Genomic DNA, 23189 nt, shown 5'->3' with positions numbered 1-23189 from the left:
ACCAGGGATGGCAGAGGGTGCGAGACACCCGCACAACCGTATATACACACACACACACAAAACCCTCTGTATATACACACAAAACCCTGTATACACACACACAAAACCCTCTGTATATACACACAAAACCCTGTATACACACACACAAAACCCTGTGTATATACACACAAAACCCTGTATACACACACACAAAACCCTCTGTATATACACACAAAACCCTGCACACACACACACAAAATCCTGTATGCACACTCTCAAAACCTGTATACACACTCACACAACCCTGTATACACACACATACACAAAACCCTGTGTATGTACACACAAAACCCTGTATACACACACACAAAACCTGTATATACACAGACACACACACAACCCTGCATACACACACATACACAAAACCCTGTGTATGTACACACAAAACCCTGTATACACACTCACACAACCTTGTATACACACACTCACACAACCCTGTGTATATCCACACACACACCTTGTATACACACACACATACACAAAACCCTGTGTATATACACACAAAACCTTGCATACACACACACAAAACCCTGTATATGCACTCTCAAAACCTGTATACACACACACTCACACAACCCTGTATACACACACTCACACAACCCTGTGTATATACACACACACACCTTGTATACACACACACATACCCAAAACCCTGTATATACACACACACTCACACACTCTCTCTCACACACACACATACCCCGGCCATACCTAACCGGACCTACACTCACTCTGCATCCAACCCCCCCCCCCACTCCCTCCCCATTCCCGCCCCCACATCCACCCAAACCTGACCCGAACTTTGTCCTGGGGTGATGCTGAACCCAGGAGCGTTTCCGAGACAGGATAACCCGGGACTTGGATATCAGGAAAGAAAGGTCTGTAATCTCCCAAAGCCAATAAAAAGCAAGCTGCCATTGAATGTCGGAATCCTGGCAGCCAGTCTGTGCACAGCAAGATCCCATGGGCAGCAGTGATAATGAGCAGCTAATCTGCTTTTAATGATGTTTGTTGAGGAGTAAACATTGGCAGGACAGCAGGCAGAGACCCCCACCCCCCCACACCTCCCACTGCTCTCCCCAGAAACAGCAGATGGAGGGCCGTGTAGGACACTCTTCACTCCGATTGTAAGAATAGAAACGCAGAATGTTATTAGGAAAGGTGTGAAACTAATATTGAAAGAGGCGTGTGTGCCCAGACGAGGAACACAGAGGAAGTTGGCGTGCAGACTCAGTGAGCAATTAGGAAGGGGAGTGGCATGTTGGCCGTTGCAGGAGGGTTAGATTACAAGAATAAAGAAATGCTTGCTACAGTTGTGCAGGGTTTTGGTGAGACCACATCTGGAACGGGCCCTTTGACCCACCGTGTTGTGACGAAGATGGGTTAGCACCGCTGCCTCACAGCGCCAGGGTTCGATTCCAGCCTTGAGTCACTGTCTGTGTGGAGTTTGCACGTTCTCCTCGTGTCTGCGTGGGTTTCCTCCGGGTGCTCCGGTTTCCTCCCACACTCCAAAAAAATGTAGGTGAGATGGATTGGCCATGCTAAATTGCCCCTTAGTGTCCAAAGATGTGCGGGTTAGGGTGGATTGGCCATGCTAAATTGCCCCTTAGTGTCCAAAGATGTGCGGGTTAGGTGGATTGCCCATGCTAAATTGCCCCTTAGTGTCCAAAGATGTGCGGGTTAGGGTGGATTGGCCATGCTAAATTGCCCCTTAGTGTCCAAAGATGTGCGGGTTAGGTGGATTGGCCATGCTAAATTGCCCCTTAGTGTCCAAAGATGTGCGGGTTAGATGGATTGGCCATGCTAAATTGTCCCTTAGTGTTCAAAGATGTGCGGGTTAGATGGATTGGCCATGCTAAATTGCCCCTTAGTGTCCAAAGATGTGCGGGTTAGATGGATTGGCCATGCTAAATTGCCCCTTAGTGTCCAAAGATGTGCGGGTTAGATGGATTGGCCATGCTAAATTGCCCCTTAGTGTCCAAAGATGTGCGGGTTAGGTGGATTGGCCATGCTAAATTGTCCCTTAGTGTTCAAAGATGTGCGGGTTAGGTGGATTGGCCATGCTAAATTGCCCCTTAGTGTCAGGGAGATTAGCGGGATCAACACATGCAGTTACAGGGATAGGGCCTGGGTGGTATTGTGGTCGGTGCAGGCTCGATGGTCCGAATGGCCTCCTTCTGCACTGTAGGGATTGTTTGATTGAGGGTGGCACGGTAGCACAGTGGTTGGCACTGCTGCTTCACAGCTCCAGGGACCTGGGTTCGATTCCCGGCTTGGGTCACTGTCTGTGTGGAGTTTGCACATTCTCCTCGTGTCTGCGTGGGTTTCCTCCGGGTGCTCCGGTTTCCCCCCACAGTCCAAAGATGTGCGGGTTAGGTTGATTGGCCATGCTAAAGTTGCCCTTAGTGTCCTGAGATGCGTAGGTTAGAGGGATTAGTGGGTAACATATATGGGGGTAGGGCCTGGGTGGGATTGTGGTCGGTGCAGACTCGATGGGCCGAATGGCTTCTTTCTGCACTGTGGGGATTGTCTGATTCTATGATGTGAGTGAGAGTTCCAGGACCTGGAGTTTATTGTTTCGTTCCAAAGTGGAATCTTTCAAGTTTGTTTTCATTGGTTGCAGGGGATGTTTTGGGGAGAGGGGAGGGTGGTTGACCCTCTTGGGGGGGGGAAGATCAACCTCCTCCAATCGCGGGGTCACTGAATTCCTGCCCCTTGCCCCCCCCCTCATCCCCACCCCGATGAAAACTCTCCATAAATTAACCTGTTGCTCGGTGATGTTGTTGATGGAATGTTCTCTCCATTTTCCCCCAGGTTCTCTCAGTTCTGATTGGCTCACCATGCCGGAGGGGGCACACATCAGCAGTGGTCAGCAAGTCAACAATCGAGGTCAGTCTGGGGCCGCGGCGCCGCGATGGCGCGCGCAGTCTTCGCTCGATTGTGGGGAAGGAGGTGTTGGAAGTAGTCTTTTAAGGGGAAAGGTTGACATCTCAACCCATAGAATGAGTGTTATGTTTGTTGGCGCACTGCCCCTTTAAGGGGACAGGTCACGTGACCTCGGGTGTGGGGTGAGCTGCTGGGGATCTGCCCAGAGTGGGCAGTCAACGTTTGGAGTGTGGATCGAGTAGCCAGGATGAAAAGGTGTGCTCCCTGACACCTGGTTGTGGAGGAGCCCTTGAGGAGATACCTGAGTACAACAGGATTTAATAATGCTGTACTGAGGGAGTGCCGCACTGTCAGAGGGTCAGTGCTGAGGGAGTGCCGCATTGTCAGAGGGTCAGTGCTGAGGGAGTGCCGCACTGTCAGAGGGTCAGTGCTGAGGGAGTGCCGCACTGTCAGAGGGCCAGTACTGAGGGAGTGCCGCACTGTCAGAGGGTCAGTGCTGAGGGAGTGCCGCACTGTCAGAGGGTCAGTACTGAGGGAGTGCCGCACTGTCAGAGGGTCAGTGCTGAGGGAGTGCCGCACTGTCAGAGGGTCAGTACTGAGGGAGTGCCGCACTGTCAGAGGGTCAGTGCTGAGGGGGTGCCGCACTGTCAGAGGGTCAGTACTGAGGGAGTGCCGCACTGTCAGAGGGTCAGTACTGAGAGAGTGCCGCACTGTCAGAGGGTCAGTGCTGAGAGAGTGCCGCACTGTCAGAGGGTCAGTACTGAGGGAGTGCCGCACTGTCAGAGGGTCAGTACTGAGGGAGTGCCGCACTGTCAGAGGGTCAGTACTGAGGGAGTGCCGCACTGTCAGAGGGTCAGTACTGAGGGAGTGCCGCACTGTCAGAGGGTCAGTGCTGAGGGAGTGCCGCACTGTCAGAGGGTCAGTGCTGAGAGAGTGGCGCACTGTCAGAGGGTCAGTGTTGAGGGAGTGCCGCACTGTCAGAGGTTCAGTGCTGAGGGAGTGCCGCACTGTCAGAGGGTCAGTGCTGAGGGAGTGCCGCACTGTCAGAGGGTCAGTACTCAGGGAGTGCCGCACTGTCAGAGGGTCAGTGCTGAGGGAGTGCCACACTGTCAGAGGGTCAGTACTGAGGGAGTGCCGCACTGTCAGAGGGTCAGTGCTGAGGGAGTGCCGCACTGTCAGAGGGTCAGTGCTGAGGGAGTGCCATACTGTCAGAGGGTCAGTGCTGAGGGAGTGCCGCACTGTCAGGGGGTCAGTACTGAGGGAGTGCAGCACTGTCAGAGGGTCAGTGCTGAGGGAGTGCCGCACTGTCAGAGGGTCAGTGCTGAGGGAGTGCTGCACTGTCAGAGGGTCAGTGCTGAGGGAGTGCCGCACTGTCAGGGGGTCAGTGCTGAGGGAGTGCCGCACTGTCAGAGGGTCAGTGCTGAGGGAGTGCCGCACTGTCAGAGGGTCAGTGCTGAGGGAGTGCCGCACTGTCAGAGGGTCAGTGCTGAGGGAGTGCCGCACTGTCAGAGGGTCAGTGCTGAGGGAGTGCCGCACTGTCAGGGGGTCAGTACTGAGGGAGTGCCGCACTGTCAGAGGGTCAGTGCTGAGGGAGTGCCGCACTGTCAGAGGGTCAGTGCTGAGGGAGTGCCGCACTGTCAGAGAGTCAGTGCTGAGGGAGTGCCGCACTGTCAGAGGGTCAGTGCTGAGGGAGTGCCGCACTGTCAGAGGGTCAGTGCTGAGGGAGTGCCGCACTGTCAGAGGGTCAGTGCTGAGGGAGTGCTGCACTGTCAGAGGGTCAGTGCTGAGGGAGTGCCGCACTGTCAGGGGGTCAGTGCTGAGGGAGCGCCGCACTGTCAGAGGGTCAGTGCTGAGGGAGCGCCGCACTGTCAGAGGGTCAGTGCTGAGGGAGTGCCGCACTGTCAGAGGGTCAGTGCTGAGGGAGTGCTGCACTGTCAGAGGGTCAGTGCTGAGGGAGCGTCGCAGTGTCAGAGGGTCAGTACTGAGGGAGTGCCGCACTGTCAGAGGGTCAGTGCTGAGGGAGTGCTGCACTGTCAGATAAGATGAGGCCCTGCCTATCTTCCAGTCAGATATAAAAGCTCCGGGGAGTGTATTAAGAATGAGAGCGGCGTGAGCTCTCCTCTGTGTCAATATTTATTCTTCAATCAACATCACTAATATAGATTATCTGTTCATTATCAGATGGCTATTTGTGGGATCTTGCTGTGTCTGAGTTCAGAGCCTTGTTTCTTGCATTGCAACAGTGACGACACTTCAGCCAGTCATTCACTGGCACTGAACTGCATTGGGAGGTTGTGATAGAATCAGAGAATCCCTGCAGTGCAGAAGGAGACCATTCGGCCCATCGAGCCTGCACCGACCACAATCCCACCCAGGCCAGACCCCCATAACTCTATGCGCTTACCCTTGCTAGTCCCCAGACACTAAGGGGGCAATTTATCATGGCCAATCCACCTAACCTACCCATCTTTGGAGTGTGGGAGGAAACCGGAGCACCCGGAGGAAACCCACGCAGACACGGGGAGAACATGCACACTCTAGACAGACAGTGACCCGAGGCCAGAATCCAACCCGGGTCCCTGGCGCTGTGAGGCAGCAGTGCTAACCACTGTGCCCCCCCCCCCCCCTGTGATGTGGGACAGGCGCTACGGCAATGTAACTGGGACTGGGGCTGCAGTTTGGTTGCTTCCCGATCCTCCTGGCCCTCTCTCCCAGTGTCCCAGAGAAGGAATGCTGCTGGAACTGCAGTACGTTTGGAATGAGAGGCTCAGGAAGTTCTCTCTGGGAATACACGCTTGGCTCAGCTATTTTCCAAAAGCAAAACCCGAAGTTCTGGAAACTTTCCCAGTGTTCGAACCTCTTCAGACAACAGCGGGCGGTGGGGGGAGGTTTTCCAGGGAAGCGAAAGGAAGGAATGTTTGGACAAGAACAAATGGAGGAGAAAATGCTTCACACATTTAAACATTGTTACAGTGAGAGTGCAGGCCATTCAGCCCATCTCCTCCATGCTAGTGTGTGTGTTCTACACAAGCTTACGCCCCATTCTCTCACCATATTATTCCATCCCTCTCTCCCTCCTGTGTTTATCCAAATTCCCCCTTAACTGTGTTAATATTATTCACCTCCCCCACTCCCCCTGGGAGCAAGTCCCACATTCTCCCCCACTCCGCCTAGGAGCGAGTCCCACATTCTCCCCCACTCCCCCTGGGAGCGAGTCCCAGATTCTCCCCACTCCCCGTGGGAGTGAGTCCCACATTCTCTCCACTCCCCTGGGAGCAAGTCCCACATTCTCCCCACTCCCCGTGGGAGTGAGTCCCACATTCTCCCCCACTCCCTGTGGGAGCGAGTCCCACATTCTCCCCCACTCCCTGTGGGAGCGAGTCCCACATTCTCCCCCACTCCCTGTGGGAGCGAGTCCCACATTCTCCCCCACTCCCTGTGGGAGCGAGTCCCACATTCTCCCCCACTCCCTGTGGGAGCGGGTCCCACATTCTCCCCCACTCCCTGTGGGAGCGAGTCCCACATTCTCCCCCACTCCCTGTGGGAGCGAGTCCCACATTCTCCCCACTCCCTGTGGGAGCGGGTCCCACATTCTCCCCCACTCCCTGTGGGAGCGAGTCCCACATTCTCCCCCACTCCCTGTGGGAGCGAGTCCCACATTCTCCCCACTCCCTGTGGGAGCGGGTCCCACATTCTCCCCCACTCCCTGTGGGAGCGAGTCCCACATTCTCCCCCACTCCCTGTGGGAGCGAGTCCCACATTCTCCCCACTCCCTATGGGAGTGAGTCCCACATTCTCCCCCACTCCCTGTGGGAGCGGGTCCCACATTCTCCCCCACTCCCTGTGGGAGCGGGTCCCACATTCTCCCCCCCCCGGGTGAAGACGTTTCTCCTGAGTTCCCCATTGGATTTCCGGGTGAGTGTCTGTTATTTAGTGTTGTGAGTTATGTTCTCCAGCCCAAGTTTAACTGTCGCCCAGACACCTATAACTGTACAGATAAACAATGTGAACTTTTGATTAGATTCCAGCCTTTAACTTCATCCCAAGTGTCCACTATCCTTCCTAAACCCCGTAACAACAATGAACTGACTTCAAAATGACTCAGTCTGTGTGAAGGACTTTACGATGTTACTGACAAGGCTTTATATAAATAACTGGCTTCCTTTCAGTTGTAAGTTTAAGTTTAAAGTTTATTTATTAGTGTTCCACAAGTAGGCTTACATTAACACTGCAATGAAGTTACTGTGAAAATCCCCGAGTCGCCACACTCCGGTGCCTGTTCGGGTACACTGAGGGAGAATTTAGCACGGCCAATGCACCCTAACCAGCACGTCTTTCGGACCGTGGGAGGAAATTGGAGCACCCGGTGGAAACCCATGCAGACACGGGGAGAACGTGCAGACTATGCACAGTCAGTGTCCCAAGCCGGGAATCGAACCCGGGTCCCTGGCGCTGCCAGACAGCTATGCAAACCACTCTGCCACCATGCCGCCCATCGCATAGATCGTAGAATAATAGAATCCCTACAGTGCAGAAGGAGGCCATTCAGCCCATCGAGTCTTCACCGACCACAATTCCACCCAGGCCCTATCCCCCATCACCCCACATATTTACCCTGATAATCCCCTCACGTTAAGGGGCAATTTAGCACGGCCAATCCACTTAACCGGCACATCTTTAGAGTGTGGGAGGAAACCGGAGCATCCGGAGGAAACCCACGCAGACACGGGGAGAACGTGCAGACTCCGCACAGTCAGTGACCCGAGCCGGGAATCGAACCCGGGTCCCTGGCGCTGTGAAGCCGCAGTGCTAACCCACTGTGCCACCGTGCCGCCCACATGTGCTTTGCAACCCCAGCTGGTTAATGAACCAGGTTAGATTGTGAATTGAAGGGTCACAATTCATTCATTCTGCTGCCAAACATGGAAAGATCCCGCAAGCTTCCCAATGTTTCTCCCGCTCTGACTCTGCAGCCAGTTGTCGGATTGTTGGACTCTGTTGAGGAATTTAAACATCTTGGAAGCCCCCCATTCAAATTTTGGACTCCAACCTCTGAGAGAAAAGTTCTTCCAAAACCCGCAGGGCCGGAGAGTGTTGACAGCTTTCGGAGTAGAAGCTGGCAAGGTTCAGGAAATAAAAATAACACGCTGGACACGAAGGAACGCAGGCTCCTTACTCACCGTCCCAAACCCCCAGCCCACACCAAACACCACGCAGCGACAAGGATTCGCTCTCCGCTCCCGCCTGGTTTAACTTTTGATTTGATTTGATTTATTCCACGGATTTATTCCGGCACAGTGGTTAGCACTGCCGCCTCACAGCGTCAGGGAGCCGGGTTTGATTCCCGGCTTGGGTCACTGTCTGTGTGCAGTCTGCACGTTTCTCCCCCGTGTCTGCGTGGGTTTCCTCCGGATGCTCCGGTTTCCTCCCACAGTCTGAAAGACGTGCTGGTTAGGGTGCATTGGCCGTGCTAAATTCTCCCTCAGTGTAACCCGAACAGGCGCCGGAGTGTGGCGACTAGGGGATTTTCACAGTAACTTCATTGCGGTGTTAATGTAAGCCTTACTTGTGACACTAGTAAATAAACTTTAAAACTTTAATTATTTTATTATTGTCACATGTATTAACATGATGTGGAAATAAAAAATTTTTATTTATTAGTGTCACAAGTAGGCTTACATTAACACTGCAATGAAGTTACTGTGAAAATCCCCTAGCTGCCACACTCCGGCGCCTGTTCGGGTACACTGAGGGAGAATTTAGCACGGCCAATGCACCCTAACCAGCACGTCTTTCGGACTGTGGGAGGAAACCAGAGCACCCGGAGGAAACCCACGCAGACACGGGGAGAACGTGCAGACTCCGCACAGACAGTGACCCAAACCCGGGTCCCTGGCGCTGTGAGGCAGCAGTGCTAACCACTGTGCCACCCTGGGTGTAGAGAAAGATCAGATTCATGTGAGCTCGGTCCATTCAAAAGCCTGATGGCAGCAGGGAAGAAGCTATTCTTGAGTCGGTTGGTACATGACCTCAGACTTTTGTATCTTTTTCCCGACGGAAGAAGGTGGAAGAGAGAATGTCCGGGGTGCGTGGGGTCCTTAATTTTACTGGCTGCTTTTCCGAGGCAGCGGGAAGTGTAGACAGAGTCAATGGATGGGAGGCTGGTTTGCGTGAAGGATTGGGCTACATTTACAACCCTTTGGAGTTTCTTGCGGTCTTGGGCAGAGCAGGAGCCCATACCAAGCTGTGATACAACCAGAAAGGATGCTTCACCCTCCTGCTCCCTCCTTCCATTCCCAAATGACCGGTTGTTATTGTTCCCGGATTGTTTCCGACCTTCCGGATCCTGGAATTGTAAACTTGGTCAGGCATTGCAGCGTGCATGAGGAATGAGCTGGATCTAATCCCAAATGTTTGCTCTTAATCATTCCCTGTTTTCCAACTACACGAAAAACCAGATGGACGGGTGTTAAGTTTCACAAGTGGTTCCGGTTCATTTGAACGGGGAAGCACTATCGATACAGTGCCTTTTCCATAACTCGGGATGCTCTGGGGAGCCAGGGACCCGGGTTTGATTCCCGGCCTCGGGCCACTGGCTGTGCGGAGTCTGTACGTTCTCCTCATGTCTGCGTGGGTTTCAAGAACAAAGAACAAAGAAAATCACAGCACAGGAACAGGCCCTTCGGCCCTCCAAGTCTGCACCGATCATGCTGCCCCGACTGAACTAAAACCCCCTACCCTTCCGGGGACCATATCCCTCTATTCCCATCCTATTCATGTATTTGTCCAGACGCCACATAAAAGTCACTACCGTATCCGCTTCCACTACCTCCCCCGGCAATGTGTTCCAGGCACCCACCACCCTCTGTGTAAAAAATCTGCCTCGTACATCTCCTTTAAACCTTGCCCCTCGCACCTTAAACCTGTGCCCCCCTAGTAATTGACTCTTCCACCCTGGGAAAAAGCTTCTGACTATCCACTCTGTCCATGCCCCTCATAATCTTGTAGACTTCTATCAGGTTGCCCCTCAACCTCCGTCGCTCCAGTGAGAACAAACCAAGTTTCTCCAACCTCTCCTCATCGCTAATGCCCTCCATACCAGGCAACATCCTGGTAAATCTTTTCTGCACCCGCTCCAAAACCTACACATCCTTCTGGTAGTGTGGCGACCAGAATTGAACAATATATTCCAAGTTTGCTCCGGGTGCTCCGGTTTCCTCCCACAGTCCAAAGATGTGTGGGTTAGGTGGATTGGCCATGCCAAATTGTCCATTAGTGTCCAAAAATGTGTGCAGATTAGGGTGATTAGTGAGGTAAATGTGTGAGGTTACGGGGATAGGGTCTGGATAAGATGCTCTGTCGGAGAGTCAGTGCAGACTCGATGGGCTGAATAGCCTCCTTTGATACGTAGGAATTCCTTAGATAAAGGGACCAAAACTGTTTTCAAGTCCATAGCTGGGCAGAGGGGATGGCAGAGAGTTTGAGTCAAGACCTGAGGGACACACGGGGGACATGGGCATCGCCGGCTGGGCCAGCATTTATTGCCCATCCCTAGTTGCCCTTGGAAGGCAGTTGAGAGTCAACCACATTTCTGTGGCTCTGGAGTCACATGTAGGCCAGACCGGGTAAGGACGGCAGATTTCCTTCCCTAAAGAACATTAGTGAACCAGATGGGTTTTTCTGACAATCTACAATGGTTTGATGGTCATCAGTAGATTCTGAATTCCAGATATTTCTAATTAAATTCAAATTCCACCATCTGCCGTGGCGGGATTCGAACACGGGTCCCCAGAACGTACGCTGAGTTCCTGGATTAATAGTCTGGCAATACCACCAAGCACCAAGACTTTGTCGCGAGCAAGACAGAGATGTATTCACTTGACATTTTTGGCCGGAGAAGGTATGTGGGGGTGGGCTCTGGGAAAGGGGATGGGAGGAGGGCCCTCTGGGAAGGCCATGCCAAAACATTGATATGGCTGGATATAGCACTTGGGGCGAATGGGATCAAAGGTTACGGGGAGAAAGCAGGATGAGGCTATTGAGTTGGACGATCAGCCATGATTGTGATGAATGGCGTAGCAGGATTGAAGGGCCGAATGGCCTCCTCCTGCTCCTATCTTCCATGTTTCTATGTGTGTGGTTGGCGGGAGGAGGGTTCCGGGAATGTGTGGGGGGCAGGGGGGGAGAGGGGGTGTCTGGGAAGGTGTGGGGGTGGTGGGGGGGTGTGACTGGGAAGGTGTGGCGGGGGGGGTGTCTGGGAAGGTGTGGGGGCTTCTGGGAAGGCGTGGGGGGGCCTCTGGGAAGGTGTGGGGGGGGGAATGGTGTCTGGGAAGGTGTGGGGGCTTCTGAGAAGGCATGGGGGAGGGGGGCCTCTGGGAAGGTGTTGGGGGGGGGGGGGGAATGGTGTCCAGGAAGGTGTGGGGGCTTCTGGGAAGGTGTGGGGGGGGAATGGTGTCCGGGATGGTGTGGGGGCTTCTGGGAAGGCGTGGGGCCTCTGGGAAGGTGTGGGGGGGGAATGGTGTCCGGGATGGTGTGGGGGCTTCTGGGAAGGCGTGGGGGGGGGCCTCTGGGAAGGTGTGGGGGGGGAGGCTGGGGGGGAATGGTGTCCAGGAAGGTGTGGGGGCTTCTGGGAAGGCGTGGGGCCTCTGGGAAGGTGTGGGGGGGGGGGGGGGGCTGGGGGGGGCTGGGGGGGAATGGTGTCCGGGAAGGTGTGGGGGCTTCTGGGAAGGTGTGGGGGCTTCTGGGAAGGCATGGGGGGGGGCCTCTGGGAAGGTGTGGGGGGGGTGGGGGGGAATGGTGTCTGGGAAGGTGTGGGGGCTTCTGGGAAGGCGTGGGGGGGCCTCTGGGAAGGTGTGGGGGGGGAATGGTGTCTGGGAAGGTGTGGGGGCTTCTGAGAAGGCGTGGGGGAGGGGGGCCTCTGGGAAGGTGTTGGGGGGGGGGGCGGGGGGGGGGGGCGGGGGGGGGGGAATGGTGTCCGGGATGGTGTGGGGGCTTCTGGGAAGGCGTGGGGCCTCTGGGAAGGTGTGGGGGGGGAATGGTGTCCGGGATGGTGTGGGGGCTTCTGGGAAGGCGTGGGGGGGGGGCCTCTGGGAAGGTGTGGGGGGGGAGGCTGGGGGGGAATGGTGTCCAGGAAGGTGTGGGGGCTTCTGGGAAGGCGTGGGGCCTCTGGGAAGGTGTGGGGGGGAGGGGGGGCTGGGGGGGAATGGTGTCCGGGAAGGTGTGGGGGCTTCTGGGAAGGTGTGGGGGCTTCTGGGAAGGCGTGGGGGGGGGGGGGAATGGTGTCCGGGATGGTGTGGGGGCCTCTGGGAAGGAAACGGAGCGAGGTTAAAGTTGAAGCATTGACAGATAACACACCCTGGGAGGGACCCCTAGGGTGAAATTCTCACGTCGTTTACTGGGTCACACAGAACATTTCTATCGTTCTTAATAAATTTTGCGATGAACGGCAATGGAGGGGGATTAGCTGTCAGCCAATCGGGAGGCCGGAACTCGGTTTAGTAAGCCGTTGTGTTATTCTGCCTGAGTTGCTGGCAGTTTTCCAATGCAATCATGGGTTCCAATGTGGCTTCAATTGAAAATGGAATGCATTTCCTAATCAAAACACAACTGGCTTGTAGATTCCAGAATGTTCAGACGCTGACATACCTTCAGGTCCCCGAGGGGCTGGACTGGGGAGAGGGGGGTTACAGAGAACCCTTTCTCATCCATGTGGGGGGAGGTTGGCTGAATTCTTCAGCCCCTTGCTGCCTTTTGCTGCTTGCCCCCCCGCTTCACAACCCAACTGAGTGATGCCTCGAAAGGGCTTGTGCTCCCTTCTCCGTCCCTCAAACCCCGAACGGAGTGATAGTGTTGAAGGAAAGGAACTGCTCCCTGTCAGAAGAACCTCTCGTTCACCCCAGGAACAATCGGATGAGGGGGAGAAATCTGGAGAAGCGTGGGAGGCGGGAGCGGGCGTCTGGCTGCGCAGCCCTTCGAGCCGTGCTCCTTCACCGTCCAGACGTTGGCTGGCCTCCTGTTTGTGCGGAGTTTGCATGTTCTCCCCGTGTCAGCATGGGTTTCCTCCCACACTCCAAAGATGTGTAGGTTAGGTGGATTAGCCATGCTAAATTGCTCCTTAGTGTCCAAAGATGTACAGGTTGGGTGGATTGGCCATGCTAAATTGCCCCTTAGTGTCCAAAGATGTGTAGGTTAGGTGGATTGGCCATGCTAAATTGCCCCTTAGTGTCCAAAGATGTGTAGGTTAGGTGGATTGGCCATGCTAAATTGCCCCTTAGTGTCCAAAGATGTGTAGGTTAGGTGGATTGGCCATACTAAATTGCCCCTTAGTGTCCAAAGATGTGTAGGTTAGGTGGATTGGCCATGCTAAATTGCCCCTTAGTGTCCAAAGATGTGTAGGTTAGGTGGATTGGCCATGCTAAATTGCCCCTTAGTGTCCAAAGATGTGTAGGTTAGGTGGATTGGCCATGCTAAATTGCCCCTTAGTGTCCAAAGATGTGCAGGTTAGGTGGATTGGCCATGCTAAATTGCCCCTTAGTGTCAGGGGGATTAGCGGGGTAAATATGTGGGGTTACGGGGATAGGGCCTGGGTGGGATTGTGGTCGGTGCAGACTCGATGGGCCGAATGGCACTGTAGGGATTCTATGACTCTGTTCTGACTAACAGCCCCGTCTCTCTCTCTCTCTCCTTCTCCATTCCACTCCCGCCCCAAAGGTCTTCGGCGGATATAAAAATGTGTAATTGTATCGCACTTTGTACAGCATCAGGGTGTCCCAGAGCAGTTTACAGCCAGCGCTTATACTTTGGAGGTTTAGTCACTGTTGCAATGTTAGCAAAAAACCCAACCAAAAATACATCACTCGCTGGGAAGCATTTTGGGAAATGTTACGGTCACTAAGGGAGCTGTGTAAATATCCTTTCGTTTTTGGACTAAAAGGGAACGGAGTCAGATTCCGGGGGAGTAGCCGTAATCCCCGGAAAACAGAATTCCAAAGATTCACAACTGTAAAAACACGGGAACAGGCCATTCAGCCCATCTGGTCAGTGTTGGTGTTCACGTTCCACACCAGCCTCCTCCCCCTCCCCACTCTGTGTGTGTGTGTGTGCGCGCGTGCACAGGCGTGTATGTGAGTGCAGGCGCGGGCGTGTCAGAGTGCGCGCGCTCGAGTGTGTGTGTGTGTGTGAATTATTCTACAATTAAATGTATACATTTGTCGGTTTAATTGAAACTTGGCACTGATACTGGATAGCAGATTAAGAGGGGGTTCCGAGGGGCGTAACGCGGGGATTCCGAGGGGCGTAACGCGGGGGTTCCGAGGGGCGTAACGCGGGGGTTCCGAGGGGCGTAACGCGGGGGTTCCGAGGGGCGTAACGCGGGGGTTCCGAGGGGCGTAACGCGGGGGTTCCGAGGGGCGTAACGCGGGGGTTCCGAGGGGCGTAACGCGGGGGTTCCGAGGGGCGTAACGCGGGGGTTCCGAGGGGCGTAACGCAGGGATTCCGAGGGCCGTAACGCTGGATCGCAGTTTGGATTTGCTGTGCGAATGATGATGTGGAGTTCTTGACCAATCTCTGAACGGAACGGCCAGGGTGTTGGGACGCGGGGTTTAAATTGCATTTGCGAGCGGGAGTGGGTGAATTGTACACCATCCAACATCGACACCTGCTCCGGTTGAGTCCCAAGTTGACAATTGGCCAAAGGAAGGTGAGTTGTGATCTGCCTGTAAGATCAGCGGAAGCAGATTCAATAATAACTCCCCCGCGGGGATTGGATAAAGCGGTGGGGGGGGTTGGGGGAGAATGAAATTGTTGGGAGCTGTGAGGAATGGGCAGGGAGAGTAGGATGAACTGGATCGCTCTATCAAAGAGCTAGCAGGAGCAGGATGGGCAGAATGGCCTCTTACAGTAGGTTGCGCCAGGCCTGAGTTTGATTTGAACGTTGTGTTTGATGGAGTTTCTCGGTGAATAGTTTCTGCTGGGGTGTTTACATTCTGGAGGCTAGGATCTCTGCCAGTCTCTGACCTGCTTACTGAAATGGAATATTGTGGCGGATTGTGGGATAGATTTCCCTACTCGAGATGTGTGGAGCAGACAAAATACAGAATCATAATCTCTGTTGTGTCTCCTCCGGGCTCTGTGACCTGTGTATCGTTTCACCTTGGCTTCTCAGTATCCGCCCCTGTCTAAATTCTCCCTCAACTCCAGCTCTGGCCCCAGGGCAGTTCCAGAATTCCTTTTTATCTTAAACCTTCAGTGTTTGAACTTTCCCCCACCCCCGAACGCACAGCTTGCTGCAACAGAGCCCGGCACCCTCCGTCCCCTCTCTCACTCAGTGTGGGCGTTGTAACAAGCGCGGGGGGGGGGGGGGGCGGTGGTTTGGAAAGCAGGGGGCTTTAATCGCCACCTCAGATTCTCATGGACAAGAGGAAGTTGAGGAGATGAGGGAGGAACCAACTGTCCAAAGGTAAGATAGAGGGAGCAGAAATACAACAACAACACCATGGGGCGGCACGGTGGTTAGCACTGCTGCCTCACAGCGCCAGGGACCCGGGTTCGATTCCCGGCTTGGGTCACTCTCAGTGCGGAGTTTGCACGGTTCTCCCCATGTCTGCGTGGGTTTCCTCCGGGTGCTCCGGTTTCCTCCCACACTCCAAAGATGTGCAGGTTAGGGGGATTGGCCATGCTAAATTGCCCCTTAGTGTCCAAAGATGTGCAGGTTGGGTGGATTGGCCATGCTAAATTGCCCCTTAGTGTCCAAAGATGTATCAGTTAGGTGGATTGGCCATGCTAAATTGCCCCTTAGTGTCCAAAGATGTGCAGGTTGGGTGGATTGGCCATGCTAAATTGTCCCTTAGTGTCCAAAGATGTATCAGTTAGGTAGATTGGCCATGCTAAATTGCCCCTTAGTGTCCAAAGATGTGCAGGTTGGGTGGATTGGCCATGCTAAATTGTCCCTTAGTGTCCAAAGATGTATCAGTTAGGTGGATTGGCCATGCTAAATTGCCCCTTAGTGTCCAAAGATGTGCAGGTTAGGTGGATTGGCCATGCTAAATTGCCCCTTAGTGTCCAAAGATGTATCAGTTAGGTGGATTGGCCATGCTAAATTGCCCCTTAGTGTCCAATGATGTGCCGGTTAGGTGGATTGGCCGTGGTAAATGTTACGGAGATGGGGTGGGGGTGAGGACCAGGGAAGGATACTCTGTCAGAGAGTCAGCGCAGACGTGATGGGCTGAAGGGCCTCCTCCTGCACTGCAGGGAACGAATGGGCGAAGGCTTTAAAAATAAATAACTTCCCTCCGCAACGGAAAAACCCCTCCAAAAAAAACCCCCAAAATGTTGGAAAGCCTCCTCAAAATGAAAAGCAGCCTTTGAAAGGTGAGAGTGAAATTTGTTCTGGAAGGTTCTCAAAATAATCATTCGCGGAAAGGAGTCACGGGTTGGGAGGGATGTGAGGGAATGTTTGTGAAGAGTCACCACAAGGAGAAGGAGCAGTCAGAAAACTCTCCCATTCTTGGGAAGTCAAAGGACTCTCAGTCACGGGGGCTAAATTGGGTTTATTTTTTTTAAACGTGGCCAATGTTCTGTCCCCACCAGAATTCCCCACTTGGGCCCTGGTTAAAACAATTCCAGACCCAGTTCCCTCAGCCATCTCACTACAAGACCATAGATATAGGAGCAGAATTAGGCCACTCGGCCCATCGAGTCTGCCCCACCATTCAATCATGGCTGACATTTTTCTCATCCCCATTCTCCTGCCTTTTCCCCATAACCCCTGATCCCCTTATTAATCAAGAACCTATCTATCTCTGTCTTAAAGACACTCAATGACCTGGCCTCCACAGCCTTCTGCGGCAAAGAGTTCCACAGATTCACCACTCTCTGGCTGAAGAAATTCCTCCTCATCTCAGTTTTAAAGGAGCGTCCCTTCGCTCTGAGGCTGTGCCCTCGGGTTCTAGGGTGACACGGTGGCACAGTGGTTAGCACTGCTGCCTCACAACGCCAGGGACCCGGGTTCGATTCCTGGCTTGGGTCACTGTCTGTGCGGAGTCTGCACGTTCTCCCCATGTCTGCGTGGGTTTCCTCCGGGTGCTCCGGTTTCCTCCCACATTCTGAAAGACGTGCTGGTTAGGGTGCATTGACCCGAACTGGCGCCGGAGTGTGGGGACTAGGGGATTTTCACAGTAGCTTAATTGCAGTGTTAATGTAAGCCTGACTTGTGACTAATAAATAAACTTTAACTTTTAGTCTCTCCCACTAGTGGAACCATCCTCTCCATGTCCACTCTATCTGGGCCTCTCAGTATTGGAATCATAGAAACCCTACAGTGCAGAAAGAGGCCATTCGGCCCATCGAGTCTGCACCGACCACAATCCCACCCAGGCCCTACCCCCATATCCCTACACATTTACCCGCTAATCCCTCTAACCTACGCATCTCAGGACACTAAGGGGCAATTTCAGCATGGCCAATCAACCTAACCCGCACATCTTTGGACTGTGGGAGGAACACAGTAAGAGTTTTAACAACACCAGGTTAAAGTCCAACAGGTTTATTTGGTCGCAAATACCATTAGCTTTTGGAGCGCTGCTCCTTCGTCAGATGGAGTGGAAATCTGCCTTTTCCCCATAACCCCTGACCCCCTTATTAATCAAGAACCTATCCATCTCTGTCTTAAAGACACTCAATGATCTGCCCTCCTCTAGAACCATAGAAAATTACAGCTCAGAAACAGGCCTTTTGGCCCTTCTTGTCTGTGCCGAACCATTTTTTGCCTAGTCCCACTGACCTGCACTTGGACCATATCCCTCCACACCCCTCTCATCCATGAACCCGTCCAAGTTTTTCTTAAATGTTAAAAGTGACCCCGCATTTACCACTTTATCCGGCAGCTCATTCCACACTCCCACCACTCTCTGCGTGAAGAAGCCCCCCTAATATTCCCTTTAAACTTTTCTCCTTTCACCCTTAACCCATGCCCTCTGGTTTTTTTCTCCCCTAGCTCAGCGGAAAAAGCCTCCTTGCATTCACTCTATCTATACCCATCAAAATCTTATACACCTCTATCAAATCTCCCCTCAATCTTCTACGCTCCAGGGAATAAAGTCCCAACCTATTCAATCTCTCTCTGTAACTCAGCTTCTCAAGTCCCGACAACATCCTTGTGAACCTTCTCTGCACTCTTTCAACCTTATTTACATCCTTCCTGTAACTAGGTGACCAAAACTGTACACAATACTCCAAATACGGCCTCACCAATGCCTTATATAACCTTACCATAACACTCCAACTTTTATATTCGATACTCCGATTTATAAAGGCCAATGTACCAAAGGCACTTTTTACGACCCTATCCACCTGTGACGTCACTTTTAGGGAATTCTGTACCTGTATTCCCAGATCCCTCTGTTCAACTGCACTCTTCAGAGTCCTACCATTTACCCTGTACGTTCTACTTTGGTTTGTCCTTCCAATGTGCAATATCTCACACTTGTCTGCGTTAAATTCCGTTTGCCATTTTTCAGCCCATTTTTCTAGTTGGTCCAAATCCCTCTGCAAGCTTTGAAAACCTTCCTCACTGTCCACTACACCTCCAATCTTTGTATCATCAGCAAACCTGCTGATCCAATTTACCACATTATCATCCAGATCATTGATATAGATGACAAACAACAATGGACCCAACACCGATCCCTGCGGCACGCCACTAGTCACAGGCCTCCACTCAGAGAAGCAATCCTCCACAACTACTCTCTGGCTTCTTCCATTGAGCCAGTGTCTAATCCAATTTACTACCTCCCCATGTATACCTAGCGACTGAACCTTCCTAACTAACCTCCCATGAGGGACCTTGTCAAAGGCCTTGCTGAAATCCAGGTAGACAACATCCACCATCTGTGGCAAAGAGTTCCACAGGTTCACCACAGAATCACCAGATTCATCAGCAGATTTCCACTCCATCTGATGAAGGAGCAGCGCTCCGAAAGCTAATGGTATTTGCTACCAAATAAACCTGTTGGACTTTAACCTGGTGTTGTTAAAACTCTTACTGTGTTCTCCCCAGTGCAATGCTGGCATCTCCACATCATGACTACTGTGGGAGGAAACCAGAGCACCCGGAGGAAACCCACGCAGACACGGGGAGAACATGCAAACTCCACACAGACAGTGACCCAAGCCGGGAATCGAACCCAGATCCCTGGAGCTGTGAGGCAGCAGTGCTAACCACTGTGCCGCCATTCTGTAACTGTATTCTGTAACTTTCAATTCGATCCCCCCCCTCATCCATCTCGAGTTAGAGTCCCAGTCCTGCCAGGGTATCAGGTGATCCGGGCGGAATGTACCCCGGGGACCTGCAGGGAACAGGATAGAGACAGACACTGGGGATGCGCCAAGGGCAGTATATCTCCATTGTGAGCCAGACAGCCTCCCCCGACCACCCCCTCCCCCCTTGGGCGAGAGCTCCTCACATTCCGGTCTTGGTGATTCCGCCAATTCTGTTTGGATGCATTCCCGGCAGATTCTTTATCGGTAATCAGCTTGACCTCCTGCCCCCGACCTGCCCACCACTGATCACCTGACACACCTGTACCCAATGGTGCCCCACCTTTGCGCAGCCAATCAGGAAGCGAACAAGCTCCTTGGGCTCATCCGGATACTTCTTCAAGGATTCTCTGACACTCGGTGTGTTTGGTCGTGTTACGAACCTTCCTTGGCCGCCACGTCCCGGGGCGGGACTCAAACCTGGAGCTTCTGGCTCAGAGGCAGGGAGACTAACCCCACTGCGCCACGGGACCTTAGAACAAATGTTCTGAATCAACCCAACTGAAGCCTTACATAATCTCAAAGATCTGTATCATGCGAGCTTCTAAGGGGCCTCGGGCAGTTCCAGAACGGTGTAATCTCTCAATTGTGGTACCATTCCTACAAATCCTTTCTGCGCCTTTTCCACTGCCTCTGCATCCCTCTTCCCCGAGGAGGGAGACCTGAACTACGCACTGGATTCCAAGTGTGGCCCAACCAAGGATCCACACATGCTTCATGTACCTACTGTGCTTCGCAGTTCACTTCTGTCCCATTGTGAACCGCAGTGCCGACTCGGGCCGTCCCAAGCAGACAAAAACAATGTCACTATTTTTTTTAATGGTTGAATTCTCTACACCTCCATCCATCTCTTCGCCCATCCAGATGAGGACGTTTTGAGATTCTCTCTCTGCCTCACTTTTTTCGGTGTTCCAATTCATTTCCCAGTTACGTGGCCCTTCTCCTGGTTTATTAACATCATAGAATCCCTACAGTGCAGAAGAAGGCCATTCAGCCCATCTGCACCGACCACAATCCCGCCTAGGCCCTATCCCCTGACCACACTTATTTACCCTGCTAATCCCCCTGACATTAAGGAGCAATTTAGCATGGCCAATCCACCTAACCTGCACATCTTTGGACACTAAGGGGCAATTTAGCATGGCCAATCCACCTAACCTGGACATCTTTGGACACTAAGGGGCAATTTAGCATGGCCAATCCACCTAACCTGCACATCCTTGGACACTAAGGGACAATTTAGCATGGCCAATCCACCTAACCTGCACATCCTTGGACACTAAGGGACAATTTAGCATGGCCAATCCACCTAAACTGCACATCCTTGGACACTAAGGGACAATTTAGCATGGCCAATCCCCCTAACCTGGACATCTTTGAACACTAAGGGGCAATTTAGCATGGCCAATCCACCTAACCTGCACATCCTTGGACACTAAGGGACAATTTAGCATGGCCAATCCCCCTAACCTGGACATCTTTGGACACTAAGGGGCAATTTAGCATTGCCAATCCCCCTAATCTACACATCTTTGGACACTAAGGGGCAATTTAGCATGGCCAATCCCCCTAACCTGGACATCCTTGGACACTAAGGGACAATTTAGCATGGCCAATCCACCTAACCTGCACATCCTTGGACACTAAGGGACAATTTAGCATGGCCAATCCACCTAAACTGCACATCCTTGGACACTAAGGGACAATTTAGCATGGCCAATCCCCCTAACCTGGACATCTTTGGACACTAAGGGGCAATTTAGCATGGCCAATCCACCTAACCCGCACATCTTTCGGACTGTGGGAGGAAACTGGAGCACCCGGAGGAAACCCATGCAGACACGGGGGAGAACGTGCAGACTCCGCACAGACAGTGACCCAAGCCGGGAATGGAACCCGGGTCCCTGGCGCTGGGAGACGGCAGTGATAACCATTGCGCCGTTGTTTGGCCGCTTTGGAAAATAAAACAGAAGCGGCACTTAAAACAGGAGGTGCTGACCGTACGAAAACAGACAGCGTCGTCATTGTGGTCTGTAGTTTCAGGTCACAAACTCTGCGGAGGGCGTTCTCCCCTCCCCCCGCCCCCGTCCCCCCAGCCCCGCCACAGCCTCATTATTTCTTCCCAGAAAATTCTATAAATGGAAACGCAACGCCGACTCTCAAAAAAAAAAAATTCCAGGAAATATCTGAGTCATTTGAACTGAGCCAAAAGTGAGAGCAATGCTCCGAGCAGCCAGGCAGAATGGGAACTATTCCGAGTCGGAAGGTCGCGGGTTCACGCCCCAGATCGGGGACTCTAGCACAGAAATCGCACCCCCCACCCCACCTTCACCTCACCCCCCCTCCCTCACCCCCCACCCCTCAATAATGCCAGGACGAGGGGGTGGGTAGAAGGGGAGTGGAGGGGGGAGACTTTTGAATGGACCTACCTCACATTAAGTTGATCTTTCTCTGCACCCGAGCTATGACTGTAACACTCTCTCCTTTCCTTCTCTATGAACGGTATGCTTTGTCTGTATAGCGCGCAAGAAACAATACTTTTCACTGTACGTTAATGCATGTGACAATAATAAATCAAATCAAATCAAATTAGGAGACAGACACATTTAGAGTAGAGGTGTTGGTGGAAACTATGGTTTCTTAACCATCGATAAGGCGTCCACAGGGGTGGGTTTGTCTATGATGGGCGTGGAGCCTCAATGTTCGACTTGGAGGCGACACGTATCCCCACCGCCCCCCCCCACGCCCCCACCCCCCACCCCTCCCCCGATCCTCAAGAACTGGCAACAAAGACCTGAGGGGGTGAGGTGATAGCAAGTCTGTCCGTTCCCATGCAGTGCGGGTCGGACACGGAGAACTCTGTGGTTCGAGGGGACTGAGGCCTAAGGTGTTCCTTCAGATTCGGAGGTGCCGAGGGGGCTTGGTGGGATCTTAATGAAATGCAGACCGGGCGGGGGAGTGGTGGGGGTGGGGGGAGGGGGGGGTTAGGGAGCACTGAGATTGCGATCAGCACGGCACGATTAATGCAACCAATCTGTTACTGAGCAATGTATTTCATTTCGAAATCGCCATTCTCCAATCCTCTTGGTAATTCCAAACTAATCTGTTGCCTCAGTGATAGTTGCGGTTTGTCGTGTCCTAAACAGATATATCATGATGTATTTGTGGCACTCCAACCCCAGGATTCCTGACATATTTTGATCCTGATTCCTTTGCTCAGAGATTACACGTCTAGAGCGATGAATACAATTGTAAAGTCAATTCAGTTCATCTCAACACTGCATCGAACACTAAGTACTGAGGGAGTGCCGCACTGTCAGAGGGTCAGTGCTGAGGGAGTGCCGCACTGTCAGAGGGTCAGTGCTGAGGGAGTGCCGCACTGTCAGAGGGTCAGTGCTGAGGGAGTGCCGCACTGTCAGAGGGTCAGTGCTGAGGGAGTGCCGCACTGTCAGAGGGTCAGTGCTGAGAGAGTGCCGCACTGTCAGAGGGTCAGTACTGAGGGAGTGCTGCACTGTCAGAGGGTCAGTACTGAGGGAGTGCTGCACTGTCAGAGGGTCAGTACTGAGGGAGTGCCGCACTGTCAGAGGGTCAGTACTGAGGGAGTGCCGCACTGTCAGAGGGTCAGTGCTGAGGGAGTGCCGCACTGTCAGAGGGTCAGTACTGAGGGAGTGCTGCACTGTCAGAGGGTCAGTGCTGAGGGAGTGCTGCACTGTCAGAGGGTCAGTACTGAGGGAGTGCTGCACTGTCAGAGGGTCAGTGCTGAGGGAGTGCCGCACTGTCAGAGGGTCAGTGCTGAGGGAGTGCCGCACTGTCAGAGGGTCAGTGCTGAGGGAGTGCCGCACTGTCAGAGGGTCAGTGCTGAGGGAGTGCCGCACTGTCAGAGGGTCAGTGCTGAGGGAGTGCCGCACTGTCAGAGGGTCAGTGCTGAGGGAGTGCCGCACTGTCAGAGG

The 23189-nt window shown here is 53.2% G+C and overlaps 1 protein-coding gene across 1 annotated transcript in view; it reads left to right on the top strand.

Moving 5' to 3' along the window:
• LOC144488263 (pleckstrin homology domain-containing family G member 1-like) overlaps positions 1-23189 on the top strand; it is a gene marked incomplete at its 3' end in the record, with an annotated part of 80951 nt that overhangs the window by 20960 nt on the left and 36802 nt on the right. The window contains exon 2 of the mRNA XM_078206304.1: positions 2854-2928. Within this exon, the coding sequence (XP_078062430.1) occupies positions 2880-2928 (49 nt within the window). The remainder of the gene's footprint in view (positions 1-2853; positions 2929-23189) is intronic.

Source organism: Mustelus asterias, unplaced genomic scaffold (assembly GCF_964213995.1).
Source record: "Mustelus asterias unplaced genomic scaffold, sMusAst1.hap1.1 HAP1_SCAFFOLD_1423, whole genome shotgun sequence".
Classification (NCBI taxonomy): Eukaryota; Metazoa; Chordata; class Chondrichthyes; order Carcharhiniformes; family Triakidae; genus Mustelus; species Mustelus asterias.
Note: the sequence above shows the minus strand (reverse complement) of the source record. Positions and strands in the feature narration are given on the sequence as shown.